General features: G+C 41.7%; 3 protein-coding genes across 3 annotated transcripts; 2 read left to right on the top strand and 1 right to left on the bottom strand.

Annotated features, from left to right (window-relative positions):
* The first annotated feature begins 1,318 nt into the window (after positions 1-1,318).
* Positions 1,319-3,614, top strand: LOC137949024 (putative pentatricopeptide repeat-containing protein At5g37570). Its single transcript, XM_068795280.1, has one exon. The coding sequence runs from the start codon at positions 1,341-1,343 to the stop codon at positions 3,243-3,245; it is 1,905 nt and encodes a 634-aa protein (XP_068651381.1). The 5' UTR covers positions 1,319-1,340; the 3' UTR covers positions 3,246-3,614.
* Positions 3,615-4,861: 1,247 nt separating this feature from the next.
* Positions 4,862-6,404, bottom strand: LOC137948068 (auxin-induced protein 22D-like). The gene is made up of 4 exons (XM_068793995.1): positions 5,952-6,404; positions 5,629-5,834; positions 5,396-5,495; positions 4,862-5,302 (listed from the first exon to the last, which is right to left on the bottom strand). The coding sequence occupies exons 1-4, from the start codon at positions 6,149-6,151 to the stop codon at positions 5,227-5,229; spliced, it is 582 nt and encodes a 193-aa protein (XP_068650096.1). The 5' UTR covers positions 6,152-6,404; the 3' UTR covers positions 4,862-5,226.
* Positions 6,405-11,531: 5,127 nt separating this feature from the next.
* On the top strand, positions 11,532-14,052 carry LOC137948101 (auxin-responsive protein IAA14-like). Its single transcript, XM_068794046.1, has 5 exons — positions 11,532-12,000; positions 12,597-12,814; positions 12,948-13,080; positions 13,235-13,296; positions 13,721-14,052. The coding sequence occupies exons 1-5, from the start codon at positions 11,702-11,704 to the stop codon at positions 13,756-13,758; spliced, it is 750 nt and encodes a 249-aa protein (XP_068650147.1). The 5' UTR covers positions 11,532-11,701; the 3' UTR covers positions 13,759-14,052.
* Positions 14,053-16,558: the final 2,506 nt, after the last annotated feature.

A 16,558-nucleotide genomic window follows, 5' to 3' on the forward strand; every position in this document is an offset into this window, starting at 1 on the left:
TTTGTAAGATTTTGTGGAAAGCGAAAGTAAATTACCTAGAGAAAGTGAATCACTTATTTGTATTAGTGTGCAATGGGAAGTGAGTTGAAAGTACTTGTTTGTGTTAGTGTACACTATATAAAGTGCAGTGTAAATCTTTATACACGAAATAAGAAAATATTCGGAGCATTGGAGAAACTAAGAATGCAAAGAAACACAATAATAGAGAATGAAAGAATTTGGCTAAAATATGAATTTTCTCTTGTAAAAGGGTAAGATTGAAAATTTGTACTATAAAATACTTAAACTTACCAAAAATGTTCGATCAAATTTGCATCCCCATTTATAAATTTCTTAGCAAAACTAGTCATTTTAGACCATATTATAGAAAACTGTATTGAAGGGTTTCTCGAGGACAAGGCATGATCATACCATACTTTAAAGTGTTTTCTTAAACTTTTATAGCATAGTGATTAATCATGCTGTTATTTATTGATCGATCATATTTTGTAGCTTTTGTCTACATTAGTCTGTATGATCAGTCATGCCCAAGGGAGTTGATCGATCATTCTTTATGCTAAATATTTGTTTATTTTTTTGTATGATCGATCATACTATTCTACAATGTGTAAATTTAAGACTTAAAGCTTGAATGAAAGTTTCTACAATATTTCAATGACTTTTAAAAAGTTGGTTTTGGAAATTTTTTGTATATTCCACTCTTCAAAGCATAAAGTTTGGAATTTTAGTGGCTATCCACTTTATAAAACTAGCGTTCTTGATATTTTCTATTTAACATAAAGGGTATTCAATTCTTCTTTCTTTATCATGGTATTTCCTCGATACGACTTATTATTCATTTTGACTCGAGGTCTTGTGTGGAATTTGCCTGTTCTTCCTTGTAGACCTCATAATCGAGTCATTTGAATAAATGGACAAATGGAGACCCATGAATCTTTTGCCCAAATGGACTCGATAACCCTGGATTGTCGTTACTGGGGGGTTAATCAACAAACATAAAATTTCAAGTTCATCTTCATATTCATTTTAATCATCTAGATGAATTTTATCTTCGAAATGGGTGGAAGAATTCATGTTCACTGGAAAACAGTTTCCCAAAAGTCAAAGGTAGAAAATAAAAGAATTAGTAACTTGTAATAGTATATTTAATTAAAATATAATACTTAAACATTAAATTAACTTAACCGAAAGTCTCGAACCATCCAATGGAGGATTGGCATCCTGCACTGGGTTGATTGTTTTCCTCTCAACTGTAACAACTGAAGGCTACGCGGGAAGGAGGAAGGACTGGACGCGAGCACCCATGAGATCTCCCAAGATCATATTTGAGGAAGCTGTTAATGAATATCGACATCTTCTCTCTCTTCCAAAGCTGCAAAACTCTGTTTTTTCTCAAATCCATACACGCCTATCTTTTGATACAGGGATCTTTGTGCTCCTCGGATGTTGTCACCAACAAACTCCTTCGAGCTTATTTCCGTTTGGGCGCCATCCACGACGGTTGCAGATTGTTTGATTCGATTCAACAACCGAACAACTCTTTTTTGTGGACCTCTATAATCCATGGGCATGTGCAAAACCACCTTTATGGCGAAGCTTCGCAATTTTTTCGTCTAATGCGGACTGAACGGGTGCCAGTACTGAACTTCACTCTTTCATCTGTTATCAAGGCTTTGTCCCGTCAATCTAGACTACCGGAGGGGGAATGCATTAGGGGGTTGAGTTTGAAATCTGGGTTTGATTCTGATCTGATGGTTCAGAATTCGTTGCTTGATATTTACTGGAGATGTGGGGAAGTTGACACTGCAAGACTTCTATTTGATGAAATGTCTTTAAAAGACGTAATTTCATGGAATTGCATGATTTCTGGTTACAGTAACAATCGTAGGTTGAGCGAAGCGGTGGATTTGTTTGATAAAATGCCAGACAGAAATGTGGTTTCTTGGACTGCAATGATCTGTGGATATGTCAAGGTTGGAAACATGGCTAAGGCAAACGATTTGTTTCTTAGGATGCCTTCCCCAGACTCAGCTTCATATAATGTGATGATTTCAGGGTACATGGATATTGGTGATGTTGCAAATGCAATGAGTATTTTTGAGCAAATGTCCAAAAAGGATACTGGAACTTGGAATTTAATGATTTCTGGACTATGTAAGTCTGGGGATATGAAATGTGCTTGGGATATCTTTAACAGGATGCCTCAGAAAAATGTTGTTTCGTGGTCTGCAATTGTGGACGGGTACATTCGAGTGGGAAACTTAGAATATGCATGGTGTTTATTTGAAGAGATGCCAGAGAAGAACTTGATCTCTTGGTCTTCAATGATAGCTGGTTATGCCAAATTTGGACAGCCTAATCGTTCTCTGGAGCTGTTTAACATGTTTAAAAAAACAGGTATAAAACCTGACAGTACCTTTCTCTCTTTGATCTTTTCAACTTATGCACAGTTAGGGGTACTAGATACTGCTGAGGCACTACTTCTGGAATATGTTGACCTTGTTCAGTTATCAGATGTGAAGCTAGCCTCTGCGTTGATAGACATGTATGCAAAGTGTGGGGCTTTGGAAAAGGCCTTTCAAGTGTTCAAAAGTGCTAGTAAAGATTTGGTTTGCTATAGCACTATGATCTCAGCTTTGGCTAGTCATGGTATGGGTTATGATGCAATTTGTTTGTTTAATGAAATGATCAACGAGAACATAAATCCTGATGGGGTGGTATTCTTAGGAGTTTTGACTGGTTGCAGCCATGGGGGTCTTGTAACTGAGGGCAGGAGGTTGTTCAAGATGATGGTTGATGAATTTGGCCTAAAGCCCTCAGAAAGACACTATGCTTGCATGGTGGACCTTCTTGGCCGAGCTGGATACCTTGAAGAGGCACATCAGCTAATTGAAGGCATGAGTGTTAAACCTCATTCAGGTGTATGGGGAGCTCTGCTTGCTGCATGCAGGGTTCAGGGCAATACCAAACTGGCTGAAGTTGCAGCCCAGAATCTATTTGTGCTTGAGCCAGACAATTCTGGTAATTATATTCTTCTCTGTAGCATATATGCGGCTGCAAAGAGGTGGGACGATGTTGCCAGAGTGAGAGGAATGATAAGAGAGAACAAGGTGAGAAAAAATCGTGCGTCTAGCTGGATTGAGTTGGACTATGCAGTTCATGAGTTTGTCATGGGAGACATATCACATAAAGATTCTGATAGCATTTACGCTCTCTTGGACTTGCTCTTTCAAGACATCAAATGAGCTCAACTGTTGAAGTAGTGGGGGGGCGACCCACGTCACAGTAGTATTCAATAAGAGACTCATCAATCTGGTTTTTGAGAACCTCATTTTTGGAGCAGGCAAGGTGAACATGTACCATGGTTCAGTGAGATAGGGCCGGTAGGTTATGCAGTGGAAAACTCAGGGCATATATATATGTTCTACTGGTATTTAAACTGTTTAACTTGTTATTTATTTACTCGAAACCGAAGATACTCAGGGTTTGGAGGCTTTGTCTCTGCTGATGAGCCAAGTGCAGTAAGTCTGAGGCCATAGGTATAGATCCAGCCCACTCTAAAGAAAGAACAGAAGAGTTGTTTCTGTTTCCAGTTTTGGTAGAATAAGAAAAGAGTTACCTGTTAACAGATTCTTTACTGCTGTTGTGCAACCAACTAGTTATTTACAGTAGCTAAAGCTCTATGTGTCTTTGCCCCTACTTTTAGGGATAAATCTAAAGAGAAATGACTAATGAGAGTTCCTTTATTTACATCTCTCTCTCCGTCTCTCTCTCTCTCTGGGAATAAAATTGTAGCATTCTGACAAATCCAGTTTTCCCAGTTCTGATTGCAACTTGGAGAAGATGAAATCTGAGTCAATTTCTTAACTCCTGACTTCAATTCCACGAATATAAATCTGATTAAACAATCCAATCCCAAGATGCTTCAAGATCTAGCGACCCCATGACTGCCTTAATCAAATGGAGAATCGCATACTGCACAAGGAGGCATCTTATCATTTACACGAGCTATATTTAATATGGATATTACTTGTGGAAGCTTATCGATGAACATTGAACACAGACGTGTCGAAGACGAGTCTGCCGCAGCTCCAGATAGAAAATTCATCAGGGCATTTCCTCGAATTGGTCAATTCAGGTATCCGCCTTATCGGAGCCAATGCTCTAAAAGAAGTGCAGATAAACTAATCCCACCTTGCCCGTAGTTGCAGCTACAAAATGATTGTCACCTGCATGCAGTCGGCCCCTATGAGCTCCCACTCAGAATTACTGTGAATAAGGAAAATGCTCATGAAAGTTCTGGGGAACTGTTAGTGGCTGACCGGATTCACTGTTCTGGTCAGCCTGGACCAATCGCCATCTACGGAAAATCATAAAAGAAGCAACAGTGTCCTCCGCCATTTGATCAAGATGAAAAAGCCTCAGAGATTGTGTCCACAGGCGGTTGACGTGAATGATTGAGGCATTCTCATTGTGAAAGGATATGATGGGAGTCCTTCGTGGGAAGCTTCTGTAAGCCTCAACCTCCTCCATTAGAGAGGAAAAGAGAAAAAAGAAAAGGAAGGGAGAAGAACCTTCCGTGTCATTACATCCCCCCTATTCCAGTGTACAAATTCACATCGATTTTAGCTTTTCTGCCAGAAAGTAAAGCAGATTCAAATCACTTTTCATATACTTCTTTGTTTCATCATGTGTTTTAGTGTAGTCAGAGCAGATCCCTTCATTCCATCTTGATACTGAAGAGTATGTCTTACTTTACGACCCCCAAGAAATGAACAGGAAGAAGAGAAACCAAAAAAGTAAAAATAAAATAAAATCGACATGAGAGTATATCCTCCATGAACTGATACCATTCACAAAACTGTTTGAGATCTCTTCTGATCATATTTCCAAGCCCTTTTGGATTGCAAACAAGCAAGACATTCTTTTCTCTACAAGTACTTGTACAAGAATTTTTTTTTGTAAAACTTTTCCTTTATACAGTTCATCTCTATAAGGGTTTTGTTTGATAAGATTATTACTCAAAAATACAAGCCATTGATTTTGCTGTCAAAAACATACAGACGTGTAAACTGATTTTTGGTGGGCAAGACAATCCACCAGACTGATCAAAATGCCAGATCCAACCCTTCCTTCACCATCTTGGACAACCCAAGCTCAAGTTCTCTTCTCATGAGATTTGTCAATCCCCATATCTCTACACCTCTTCTGTGGCTGTTACAGGTCTCACAAACCAGATCCAAGTCCTCTAGCCTCCGATCCTTTCATAATCCTCAACCTCTTGCAAGATGAAATGAACATACTGCAAAACCAGAACGGAAGAACAATCATAAGCACCAAATACATATGGGAGGAAGAGAGGGAGAGGAAGAAATAGAGTGGGGCAGATAATTACTCGAAGGGAACATCTCCAACCAACATCCAGTCTCCATCTTTATCTTCATATGTGAGAGCATATTCAGATCCACTGCAGCTTTCTTTTCCTGAAAGCTCACCTGGAGATAAACAAAACAGACACACAGATCAGTTCCTCGTCATCCTCAGATATCAAATATATAACAGATACCACCATTCAAAGGGAAAAGAGAAAAAAAAAAAAAAAGAAGAATCTTGATCTTCTCCACTTACCTATGATAAAGCACTTGAACATGCTCTCCAAGGCCTTGAGAAGCTCCTTGTACCCCTGATACACCTTAAGATCTATCTTCCTCAAATAAGGAGCTCCATCCATCCTAACTTTCAAGTACATACCGCTGGCCTCAGCCTCTGCCTTCTTGGCTTGGAAGGTGTTTTTCCTGTAAGATCTGACTGGTGGCCAACCCACAACCTGTGCCCTGCCATATGTGAAAAAGAAACCATCAGCACCAGATAAAGAAAACACCCATTAAAGATGTTTTTTTTTATTGTTTTTCCTGACATGAGTCTCATCTATAGATCAATCAGAAACTTACTTGGCCACAGGAGGAGCTGCTTCGAGGTCGTTCTCCTTCCCTTCCGAGACCCCCTCGTTAGCATCAGCCAGAGGGCGCTTGGTACCCCTAGGGGTGGGCGGCGCCACCTGTTTCTCCTTCACCTCCGTCCCCGGCAAGCCCAAAGTCAGCTCGGTGTCCTTGAGGTTAAGACCAGATTCAAAACCACCAGCGCTGGCCATCTCTTCCTCTCTTCTGTCCACAACCTTTCAACAACAACAACTCAAGCAACCCTTCTCTGCAAACCAGTCAACACACTTATCGTCTAATCTCCGATGCCGGTGAATAAACCAGATACCCGGCCAAAAACTCAAGAAAGTCCGTGCTGATGATTCTCAATTCTCAGTCATAAAACGTCTTCGATGGAAGATGATTTGGAAGGTGAAACGGGTCACAAGTTTTATAGAAATGAAGGGGTTGGGAGGACAAAATCTAGGGACTCTTTCTCTGCCATGCATGAATTGAGGACATAGACAACCCGACTGTCGGTCACATGGGTGACACTTTTGAGGGGATTGCCCCCAGGATAGGGGACAAGGGTTGACAGTTGGCGGCCTTGGGAGTGGAAGGAAAGAAGCGAGGGCGGAGATGGGTTGGGAGGAGGCAGGAGCGCCGTCGGATGGGGGAGGCAACCCATGTGGGAGAGGAGGGCCCTACGGGCGGTGCCGTGGATGGGTATGGCATGGGCATGTGATGGGAACTACCGAGTCGCGGCGTTTAATATGGTGGACATAACATGTGGAGGTTGTCATCTCTCATGGGCCATGGTCGGCTCCTCCACCTACTCCATTTATTTCTCGAGTGTTTTTTCCAGGAATCTCAATTTCCACACGACGGGGTTTTTCAGTTAAACTGTTAAAAGCTTTCTCATCAAACCTGGACTCTAGCCGGATTGCCTTCAGCGAGCCAAAGCAGTCTGGGATGATAACCGGTTCGGGTTAGTCTCCGTTGGACGTTACTGTTCGGTCTGAGTTTCGTAATCTTTAAATTCGCATGAATGAAATGCTCGTGAGATATTCACGAGATATTCATTGATCAAATTCTCGTCATCAACGATGGACCAATTTGATGAACCATCCACCACTGGATCCCCCCCACAAATCAGACGCGGTTTTGACTGCCATTAATCCCATTATCCACTGATCAGGGACCCACAAAAAATATCATGTGTTAAAAGCTTGGTATATTTGTAAAAAGGTCCAAAAACTCTAGTAAAAACTGGTGTACTTCTCGTGGGGTCCATGGGAGACTGGTTCCAATGGGTCCACGCGTGCACATCAATGTGCTCGTGTGGGTGACCCTATGTGCCTCGGAAAGGGACAGGAGTGACGCACCAACAGTCTCTCCTGGCCTTCCCAAAGTAAAACTGACAAGACTCTCAAATCGGAGATTGGATCGGGGGAATGCCCCAAGCCCATGGATCGAAAAACACCAATCTCACACCCACCCGTTATGGAGGGACACATCGAGCTGAAATAATCGAGAAAGGGACGTGCTTTCTCTCTCTAAAAGTCTAAAGACCCGCAGCCAACCGCCATCTTTTTCGTCTTTCTCTCTTTCCCTCTCACTAAAACTCTTACTTTCTCTCTCTTACCATTACAACCCCAAAAAGCGAGGACCACCACCAGGCTTTTAAACTGCCCACGGAGGGTTGTCCCTTCGTCCTCACCCGGAAGCGGACCACCGGGGAGGGGGGCGGGGATGCCGTGTACATCGCACGTGGGCAACATCCCCGTGCCATCATTGTCGAGCTGGCTCGTCACACGTGTCGCCCTCCAATCTGATTTTCCCTATTTTCGGTTCTCATTAGGTAAGGATTAAGAGTTAAGTTGATGGAAGGTGAGGAGGTGGGCCCAGGAGGCGTTGGAAGGATTGAGACGAGAGGAAAATTATGACACGTCGATGCTCACGTGTGGTGCCTTTTGAGTCAGAGTGGGGTCGGGAGGGAGACAGGGTGAGAGGGATGGTTTGGTTTTGGTCCGCTTTGCTTTGCTGTCAGCCTTCGGAGAATAACCCCCTATTATGACGGACACCGTGTTGGTCATGGATGCCATCGCCATCACCATCGCCATCATCATCCATGCTTACTTATCCTTGGAATTTCAGCTGAAATTTTAGATTGATTGTGGAAATTTTTACATGTCGACATAGAACCATGATATAAATGTTATGGGCCATGCAGGACCATGGCTGAGCCATTTTGGCAGGTGAACATTCCCTACTGCTTTACGGAAAAAGGGCTTCTCTCGTGTCATGCCTCGGCTGTCCTTTGTTCAACTAAGGACTCTAGCTTCGTAACTTTTGACCTCTTGACCAGCTCTTGCCACAAAATTAGGGTTTCAAAGGGGAAGAAAAAAGCTACGGAAGGATTATCATAGCTGTCTCCGATAAGAATGTTCAGATTTTTCAGTTTTTTGTAATAAATTTGTGCCCATCTTATGGACGGAACCTATCCTCGGGTGGGTGTGAGATTGGTGTTTTTCGTTTGGACCACTGTGGAGTCTTGGACCTGTCTTCTTGGGGACTCCATTTCAATGTTCAGATGCAGGGAACTTGGACTGGATGGGTCGTACAATGGGAGTGGTACTGGGGAAATCTGCCGCTTCGTTGTTGTGGGAAAGGAAAAATCCAGGTGGTTGGGGTCAAATGTGGTTGTAAAGTTGTGCCGTGCCTGGGAGGTGTTTGTCAAAATGTGGCAACTGAAGGTTGAAGCTGGAGCTGAGATTTGTGATGGTGAGATTGCGTTGAAGATTTGAGATGTCAGGGTTCAGCTTCAAGGTCCATTTCCCAGCTTACTTGCGAGAATGGAAATGCTGTAGATGTTTTTGTATTTGAGTTTAAGATAGATCAAACCAAGTAACAACCCATGAACCCACAGTTGGGTATTAGGAAGAACAGTTAGCATGCAAGACATGTATTGTTTCCCTCTGGAACCTGATGTTCTTGGCTAAATGATTTAGATACTCTAAGATCCAGTTCTATTTGTTAACAGCTCATAAAGCATGCAATGTTATTATGGACAAAAGGAGAGACTATTGTTCAACATCAGGGATAGATACTGGTAGCTGTTCCTTGCAAATTAAGAAACTAGCTAATGGTCAAGAAAAATTTCTTATCTAACTGGATTAAGTGTCTAAGCTTCAGTTTCAGGAAAAGAAAATGATCAGCCCCTTAACACTATCTGTTCTGAATCTGTTAGGTGTGACACACCCATGAACTGGAAAGCAACCTTAATTACCATTGGAGTCCCCCAATTTGGCAAATTTGATACTGTTGAAACTACTCTTGATATGATGTAAGATATGTATAGCTGTAGTAAGATGTTTAGTTGCGGGAAATTGCATAAACTAATTGATTTGCTTAGCAGACTATGCAGTCAAAGATTGCAGCACTCCAACAAGAATGCAGGAGGAATTGAACACAAAAAGGCACTTGCTGGCATTGATGCAGGACTTGGTGTTCAAAACCCACTTAGGAAGTGATTCAGTGGAAGGATTAGGGTAAGTGAAAAGTGTTATCTTTCTCCTTTTCTCTTTTTCCTGTTAAATCATAATGAAACTCTTCTTGCACATACTATCAAGTTTGAGCTAAGCATTTTCGGACTTTTTCGCATTCGGAAACAATTATCAGTTTCAATGTGATTTCTGATCCACATTTGAATGGGAATTGAACCAAAAGAAAAGGGGTTTTGAATATCAATTCTGATACTCCTAATAAACCCAAAGCTAGAGAAGATAATTAGAGACAATTAGTCCCTTTCAAGACAGATTAAACTACATTCCAGTACCACATAAAAAAGTGAGCAAATCTCTTCCACTGTCCAAATCTGTGGCCATCAGCCAATAAATCAGGAGGAGAGCAGATAGGTATCCATTTAATTTCTTATGAATGAGGGCCAGGAAAGAGAAATGAAGGCGATGGAGTTTAATCTCAAAAAAGAGGAGGGGAATGATTGACGGGCAGCACGGTCAGGGGCGGACCCCAACTGAACATTCCCAGGTCCTGAATGGCCGGGCAGCTCTAGCTCTTCAAATCTAATGTTCCCCGGTCAACCAGCATCTCGAATATTTTTGAGACCAAACTCTTAAAGATTCTGCACGGAGGCAGTGGATAACTAACCAAACCTTGGTTAGAGAAATCCCAATTTTAAAGAGCTACGGGAGAGGGTTTAGTTTAGTCCAAATCTTGATGTGAACCACACCCAAATTATTGGGTCATTTATTTCAATGGGACCCCATGTCTATATGTCCAAAATGATTCCAAATAAGATTCTTCGACACAGGATTGGATTTTTTTTACAAATTCCAATGTGTAAAATTTTAAAATTGGGTGTTAGTTTTTTGTTGAATTGTGTCAATTTGGTGGCCTAAAGGGGGTCATGCCTAGACACATCAGTTGACTTAGGTGTGAAAATTTCATGTGAATGACACTAATATTATATTAACACACATGAGTTGACTCCACATTTAAGTACCCTTTTAATGTTAGCCATGTCAAACCTCTTTTAGCACATCATGGTCTCTTCTTCTAGTGGTACAAAACATTCACCCCTTTTTGTACATAAAAAATAAATATAATTTAATTGTCTCAAGTATTATTTTTTATTCTTCTTAAAATATCATTTTCATGGAATTGCCATTAAAAGAGCATATTCAAGTCTTTTTTCTCTTATTCCCTTCCTATTTTTTGTCGAACATAATCTTTTTGCAAGAAATTTTCTTTTTCTGTCTCGACATCAAATCGAACCACATTATGTAACATATAAATCATTGGAAAATTATTTTGGATTTTTGGCTAATTAAAGATGTGCTTGACCTAATAACCATAATCCCTAGCTTTTGTAACAAATTGTTAGGGGGTAAAGGAAGTGGTACATGGGTGTGTGTTTTATGTAGTAGGCACATGGGCATGGGTTTTGATGCAGAGGGACAAGGGAAACAGGTTCACATGGGGCGCGGGACCCGCCTTCAATGACTCCAAGCACATGGTGCCGAGTTGACTTGTCCCACCCGCTCCTCGTTCCTGTTACTCACTTACTCTACTCGCTACTCACTATTTCAGGCTTCCACTTCCGACCCGCGCAGACGGAGTCGACTGTTTTTACCGACCACCGACGCGGAGACGTCAACCCGGGTCCCAGTGTCTGAACCGGCAGGATTCTCATTATCACTTGCGTTCACATATTTTTTTAATTTAAAATTGGGAAAATACACGGTTCACTCGAAAGGACTTGTCCCTAAAGTTTTGGTCGTTTGTAGGTACAAATCGCCACCACCGTCTCGCTCACTGTCTCCAATAATTGAGCCTCCGCCCCACGTGTCGTGGACGGCTTAACCCCGGTTCATTATTCGAGGTCCAGACCGCCCCCGCTCCCTGTGATTCCGGCTCGTCCGCCTTTATCATTCCCGCCCTCTTCCGATGACGTCATTAACCCCGTCACTTCCCCCGGTAAACCCGGTTACGATCCAGCTCTGCTTCTGGCAACGTGTCGCCATCTTACGCTCGTGCACTCATCAGACTGTGCACGGCTTGGTTCGTATTAATATAATCCTGGTCTTATAGAACGCTCCACCTTCTTTCTTCCTCTTCTCCCATCCCAATCTCCTTCTGAAAGTTAAACCTTTCCTTCTCTCTTTCTCTGCGTTTTCTAAATTTATTGAGCTTAGTTTCGCCCTTTGAAAAGAGTGCATCGTGTAGATCTGGAAGCAAGGAAGTCGTTATCGGAAGTCTCGATGGAAACTAGCCGGAAAATGGCGAACATGCTGGGGGCGGAGCGGGACGAGTACAGTCTCAAGTTCGAGGAGACGGAGCTCCGTCTGGGGCTGCCTGGAGGCGGTGGAGGAGAAGGCGAAACCACCAAGAACCCCGGTAAGAGAGGTTTCGCCGAGACCGTCGATTTGGAGCTCAATCTGCCGACTGGACCGTCGTCCAAAGACGTCCGTGCTGACTCGTCGGAGAAGATGAAGAGCTCCCCCAAGGAGAAGAACCTCCTTCCCTGCAACAATGACCCTGCAAAGCCTTCCGCTCCCAAGTGTGTTTCTTCTCTCTTTCTTTCTTTTCTCTTTTTCTTCTGTCATCTTCTTCAAAGCTACACTTTTTAATCTTTTTTTACACTTGCACTGGCTCTTATTATCTTAGCTGGCTAAAGTCTACTGCTGATAAAAGAATAAGAAGAAATATAACTACTTTAGGGTGTGTTATTCTTTACTTTCACGTCTTAAGATGACATGAAAAACTTCTGCAAAAGGATAAAAAAACTCGCTTCAGAGCTTACATTTTGATCCTCTCAGAACTTCATCTTTGATATTTGATGTATTTCTACTTGATAACAATACAGCTACATGTATGACGGTCATCAATTCATGATAGAAACCAAAAACATGAAAAGAAGACGAATGCATGAGAGAGAAAAACGAGTTTTTTTAATTTCCTTTTTGTTATTCCAGTTCCTTCTTTTAATTCTTTTCTCTTCCATTTCTCTTGAACTGAGGCAACCATCCTCTTCATGAACGAGATTACTGCATGAAAATCGGAAACTATAGAAACATGCCAAATTCCTGAAAATATGTTAAGGAGAATTCTTATTATGTACTGAAGCGTTATATGTGCTTGCATTTGGGTTTTCAGGGCACAGGTGGTGGGTTGGCCACCAGTCAGATCCTTCAGGAAGAACATTCTTGTGAAGAGCAGCAGCGAGGAGGGTGACAAGGTTAACAGCAGCGGTGCCTTTGTCAAAGTTAGTATGGACGGCGCACCTTACCTACGTAAGGTAGACCTCAAGATGTACAAAAGCTACCAGGATTTCTCCAATGCCCTGGAGACGATGTTCAGTTCCTTCACCATGGGTAAGTAATTCACACCTCTGAAAACCCAACGTAATTTCATTAATCTCTTCTGCTTAACAGGGGTTGCTTTTGTTTCTCTGGAACAAGTTTAATTTTTCCGTCGAAATCTTAATTTGTTTATTCTCAATTACAGGCTCTCAAGGGATGAATGGAAGGGATTTCATGAACGAGAGCAAACTGAAGGATCTTCTGAATGGCTCTGATTATGTTCCTACTTACGAAGACAAGGACGGTGACTGGATGCTCGTTGGTGATGTTCCATGGGAGTAAGTCCCTCGATTCTCACATCGATAATATCGCAAAGTTAATCTAATGTTTACAGAATGAAACTAGAGTACAGTATACGTCGGGATTGACTAAAGCAACCGATAATTTTAAAATAAAAAAGCAAATCGCTGACCCCGATTTGGTTTCTTGCAGCATGTTCGTGGAATCGTGCAAGCGCCTGCGCATAATGAAGGGATCAGAGGCCATTGGACTCGGTTAGTAGCTTGATAAACCCTAGGATCATTAGCTTCATGTGCATTAGCAGCTTCGAGGAATTATTGTTCATCATCTGCGAGCCTGGTTGGAATTTGGAAAAAGTTTTTGATTTTTAATGGACGACAAACATATGCTTCCAGCGAATCTTGTTCATGAAATAGCTAGCATATCTTCCAAGCAAATCAAACCACTCATTAAGGCCTGCTTGTCCGTAAACTGCATCAACAGAAGAAAAAAAAGAAAATGATAATGTTGCATAACCTGTACTTCTTCTTTAAATAGTAGTTAATCAAACCATTAATTTCTTTTTGAAGACACGGAGGAGATTCTCATGCAAGGAAGGAAAATTTATAATTTTCTCCTGTAATTCCTTTTTTCACCGTCTGGCATGAAATTAACCTTCATTCTACTGTCCCTTTCCAGCTCCAAGGGCCGTGGAGAAATGTAAAAGCAGAAGCTGAAAAACCAACCACCGCGGCCTGCTCATTCAATCTCCAGAAACCACCTACGGAATCCCAGCTTCCGCGAAGCCGAGGCGAAGCGATGAACGTGAAGAAGAGATGGATCGAGCAGGGTGTCTGGGTGTCTGTATCGTGGCTTGATATATAAGAATATTAAAAAAGTGGGATATTTGTTATGGACCAGAAGCAATAACACTTTGTTTTCAAGTCTTGATGTGTCTAGCTTGTTTATTAATGGCTTGTTTAATAATAATTACAGTATCGTTGTTGTTATTGTAGTTGCTGTTTCTGTGAGCTTTTTGTTCCTTGAATTTTAAAGCTGTTTCTCATCGGATTCCCTGTACCCTGTATATATTTATTCTTTTTGGTAATGAGGCATTTAAACAATTCCATGATCCAGATGGAGAAGAGGGAGCAACCCCATGTGCTTGTGATGGGCCATTCATTTGTATAATAACAGAAATGTTCCATTCATTTTAGTATTTTAATTGCAAGTGAATGAGCTTCCTTGATGGCCTTTAATGGCGATTGTCCATACACATCATGTGGCATGTTAATGGTGGTGGTGGGCATTAATCTGCAGAATGAGAAAAAAAAAAAAAAAAAAAACTTTGAGAAATTCATGTCGACTTTCTACTTTCTTTGTTTCTTCATTTCCCCCCTACTAATGTAAGAACTATTGGAATCAGTGAACAAGTGGTGAGGGGAGAGTGCCATCTTCCATTTAATGCCTGCATATGTCTTGCTTGCTGTTACATGTACAGAAGCATGTGGCAGCTTCTGCAGAGGAAATCCTCTCTGCAGTCACTATTGGTGGCTTCCGGTTTTCATCCAGATCCGTTTACAAGGCTCTTTCACCCCCTTTCCCTCTCTCTCTCTGTACGTGAGATGGAAAGCTTTAAAGTTACTAGAGATTGTTTTGGAGATTATGAGGATTATATGGGAGACCAGTTGCAGGTACTGATACGATTATCCATTGGAATAAATCAGCAACAGAAAACTGGGTACGTAGATGGTGCGCTTCCCACTCGATTTCCAGTGTAGTCAATTCGTGCTGGCCCTGAGGTATTTGGACTGGGTAATGGGTACGTAGATGGTGCACCCTCCACTTGATTTCTGGGTGTAGTCGATTCATGTGGGGTCTTCTCTTTCTTGCTCTGTATGTGTTTGATAGAATGCATCATAGAAGTCCACCAGGAGGGTAGAGAGAGAACTGTGATGCCTGTTGAAAGCCTAGTAAAAGGGTATTAGTTGCCGAGTGCGCGCATGGTTAGAGAGAAAGTGAGAAAGAGATGGGAGGGGAAGAGAGACGATGATAGAACTGTCTTGAATCACCCCGACAGAAGCCATGAAAGGAGCTTGTCTGATTGGAAGAAGGAAAAGCGAAAGTCATTTCTGCACACCATCTACCCGTCAGGAAAGAGAAGTTTGAGTTGATGAGCATCAACGAAAGCGTATGGGACCTGGTTTTGGTGCTGGAGTCCTAAAGATACGAAAATCAAATCATGTGAGTTGACAACATATCCTTTTTTGTCTTCACAAAAGCTTTTCTCTCCATTCAACCTGTACATTATCCCCTCTGCGCTTTTACTCCAAATGGTTTCTCTCTTGCTTATCCGCACACATATGACATACCTTTTCCTTTCATGGAGGCTTGGTAGGATCTCCATCCTTCCTTTTCCGTTTCTATCTTCGTCTCTGCTTGCCGGTGAAAGCAACAGAATTCATGGTGGCTCTTTTCTTCGTTTTTGCTTTTTTTTCTGACATGAAAAATACAAAAAGCTTCTGCTAAGCTCGGATGGATTCTCACTTTGGGTTATTGGGGCTGGTTAGGGTCTCCATCTCCGTAGCAGCAGTCACATAGCCTGTGAAAGTTACTCATGTACCCGTTTATTCCCTATGTCTGGAGGATCTGCTTGTCGGCTTTAGAGATAATTGCTACTTCTATTGTCTCTCTCCTTCTTTCGATAATCTTTTAATTACCACAGTAAGGGAGCTTGAGCTCTTCTGCTTGTGATTTTGTGTCAAGAGTGTAGGCCAGCCCTGGTTTTATATATGTAAATAAAGAAAAGCATTTCGTTCCATTTCCATGGAAGGTGTTGTACTTGGCTAGTAACATCTGTAGGGTTCTGTCTTCTCTTTCTCTCCAATGTAGATCAGGTCCCGCAGTCTCTCAAACCCATGACGATTCCCTTGTACTAGGAACATAAGTAACGTGATATGGTCGATAAAGCTTTCCCCTAACCACCCAACACTTCCAAGTTCAATGTTGTTAGTCCTGAAGAGGAAAGGGTAGGACCCTAATATGATAACAAAAAAAAAAAAAAAATGGTTGGACAATGTTAATCCAACTTGTGGAACAGCTAACTTGAGTCTATGCAACCAAGTTTTGGAGTTACTTTTCTCAGGTTTTGAGCAAGGCTACATATATACTAAGAGGTTTAATTGATACAACCAAGTTTTGGACTCACTAGATCTTGGCTTGAGAACAATTGAAGATGGAATTGAAAACCTAGTTTGGTATTCTTGGATGATGAGAAACCAAACTTATGTGGACCCTAGCACAAAAGACCTTTCTTTTTGTTAGTATTCATGGCCTACATGTAACTAGGTAATATCTTACCCATTCAGGCTATGGAATTGTACCGACATGATGTTGGTGGTATGGTGCGAATTTTCTTTTCTTTTTCATTATTAGATTTATAAGTTCTTCAAGGTAAGTATGTAGATACTTCAATTTGTACAAATCATAGGTGTGTGATAAGTGTTGGTCCAAAGATATTCAATGATTTGTAAAACC

The sequence above is a fragment of the Aristolochia californica genome, unplaced genomic scaffold (genome assembly GCF_029961685.1).
Source record: "Aristolochia californica isolate CCGP_79_NKW_82.1479 unplaced genomic scaffold, dmAriCali1.0.hap1 SCAF_13, whole genome shotgun sequence".
Lineage (NCBI taxonomy): Eukaryota > Viridiplantae > Streptophyta > Magnoliopsida > Piperales > Aristolochiaceae > Aristolochia > Aristolochia californica.

What these genes read in the sequence shown, in the direction of transcription:
- LOC137949024 (XM_068795280.1), top strand. Translation starts at nt 1,341, where the DNA reads ATGAATATCGACATCTTCTCTCTCTTCCAAAGCTGCAAAACTCTGTTT.
- LOC137948068 (XM_068793995.1), bottom strand. Translation starts at nt 6,151, where the DNA reads ATGGCCAGCGCTGGTGGTTTTGAATCTGGTCTTAACCTCAAGGACACC. An exon ending in GCAGCTCCTCCTGTGGCCAA is followed by an intron (nt 5,835 to 5,951) that starts GTAAGTTTCTGA and finishes CACATATGGCAG; the next exon opens with GGCACAGGTTGTGGGTTGGC. An exon ending in GTTGGAGATGTTCCCTTCGA is followed by an intron (nt 5,303 to 5,395) that starts GTAATTATCTGC and finishes CTGGTTTTGCAG; the next exon opens with TATGTTCATTTCATCTTGCA.
- LOC137948101 (XM_068794046.1), top strand. Translation starts at nt 11,702, where the DNA reads ATGGAAACTAGCCGGAAAATGGCGAACATGCTGGGGGCGGAGCGGGAC. An exon ending in GCAAAGCCTTCCGCTCCCAA is followed by an intron (nt 12,001 to 12,596) that starts GTGTGTTTCTTC and finishes TTGGGTTTTCAG; the next exon opens with GGCACAGGTGGTGGGTTGGC. An exon ending in ATCAGAGGCCATTGGACTCG is followed by an intron (nt 13,297 to 13,720) that starts GTTAGTAGCTTG and finishes GTCCCTTTCCAG; the next exon opens with CTCCAAGGGCCGTGGAGAAA.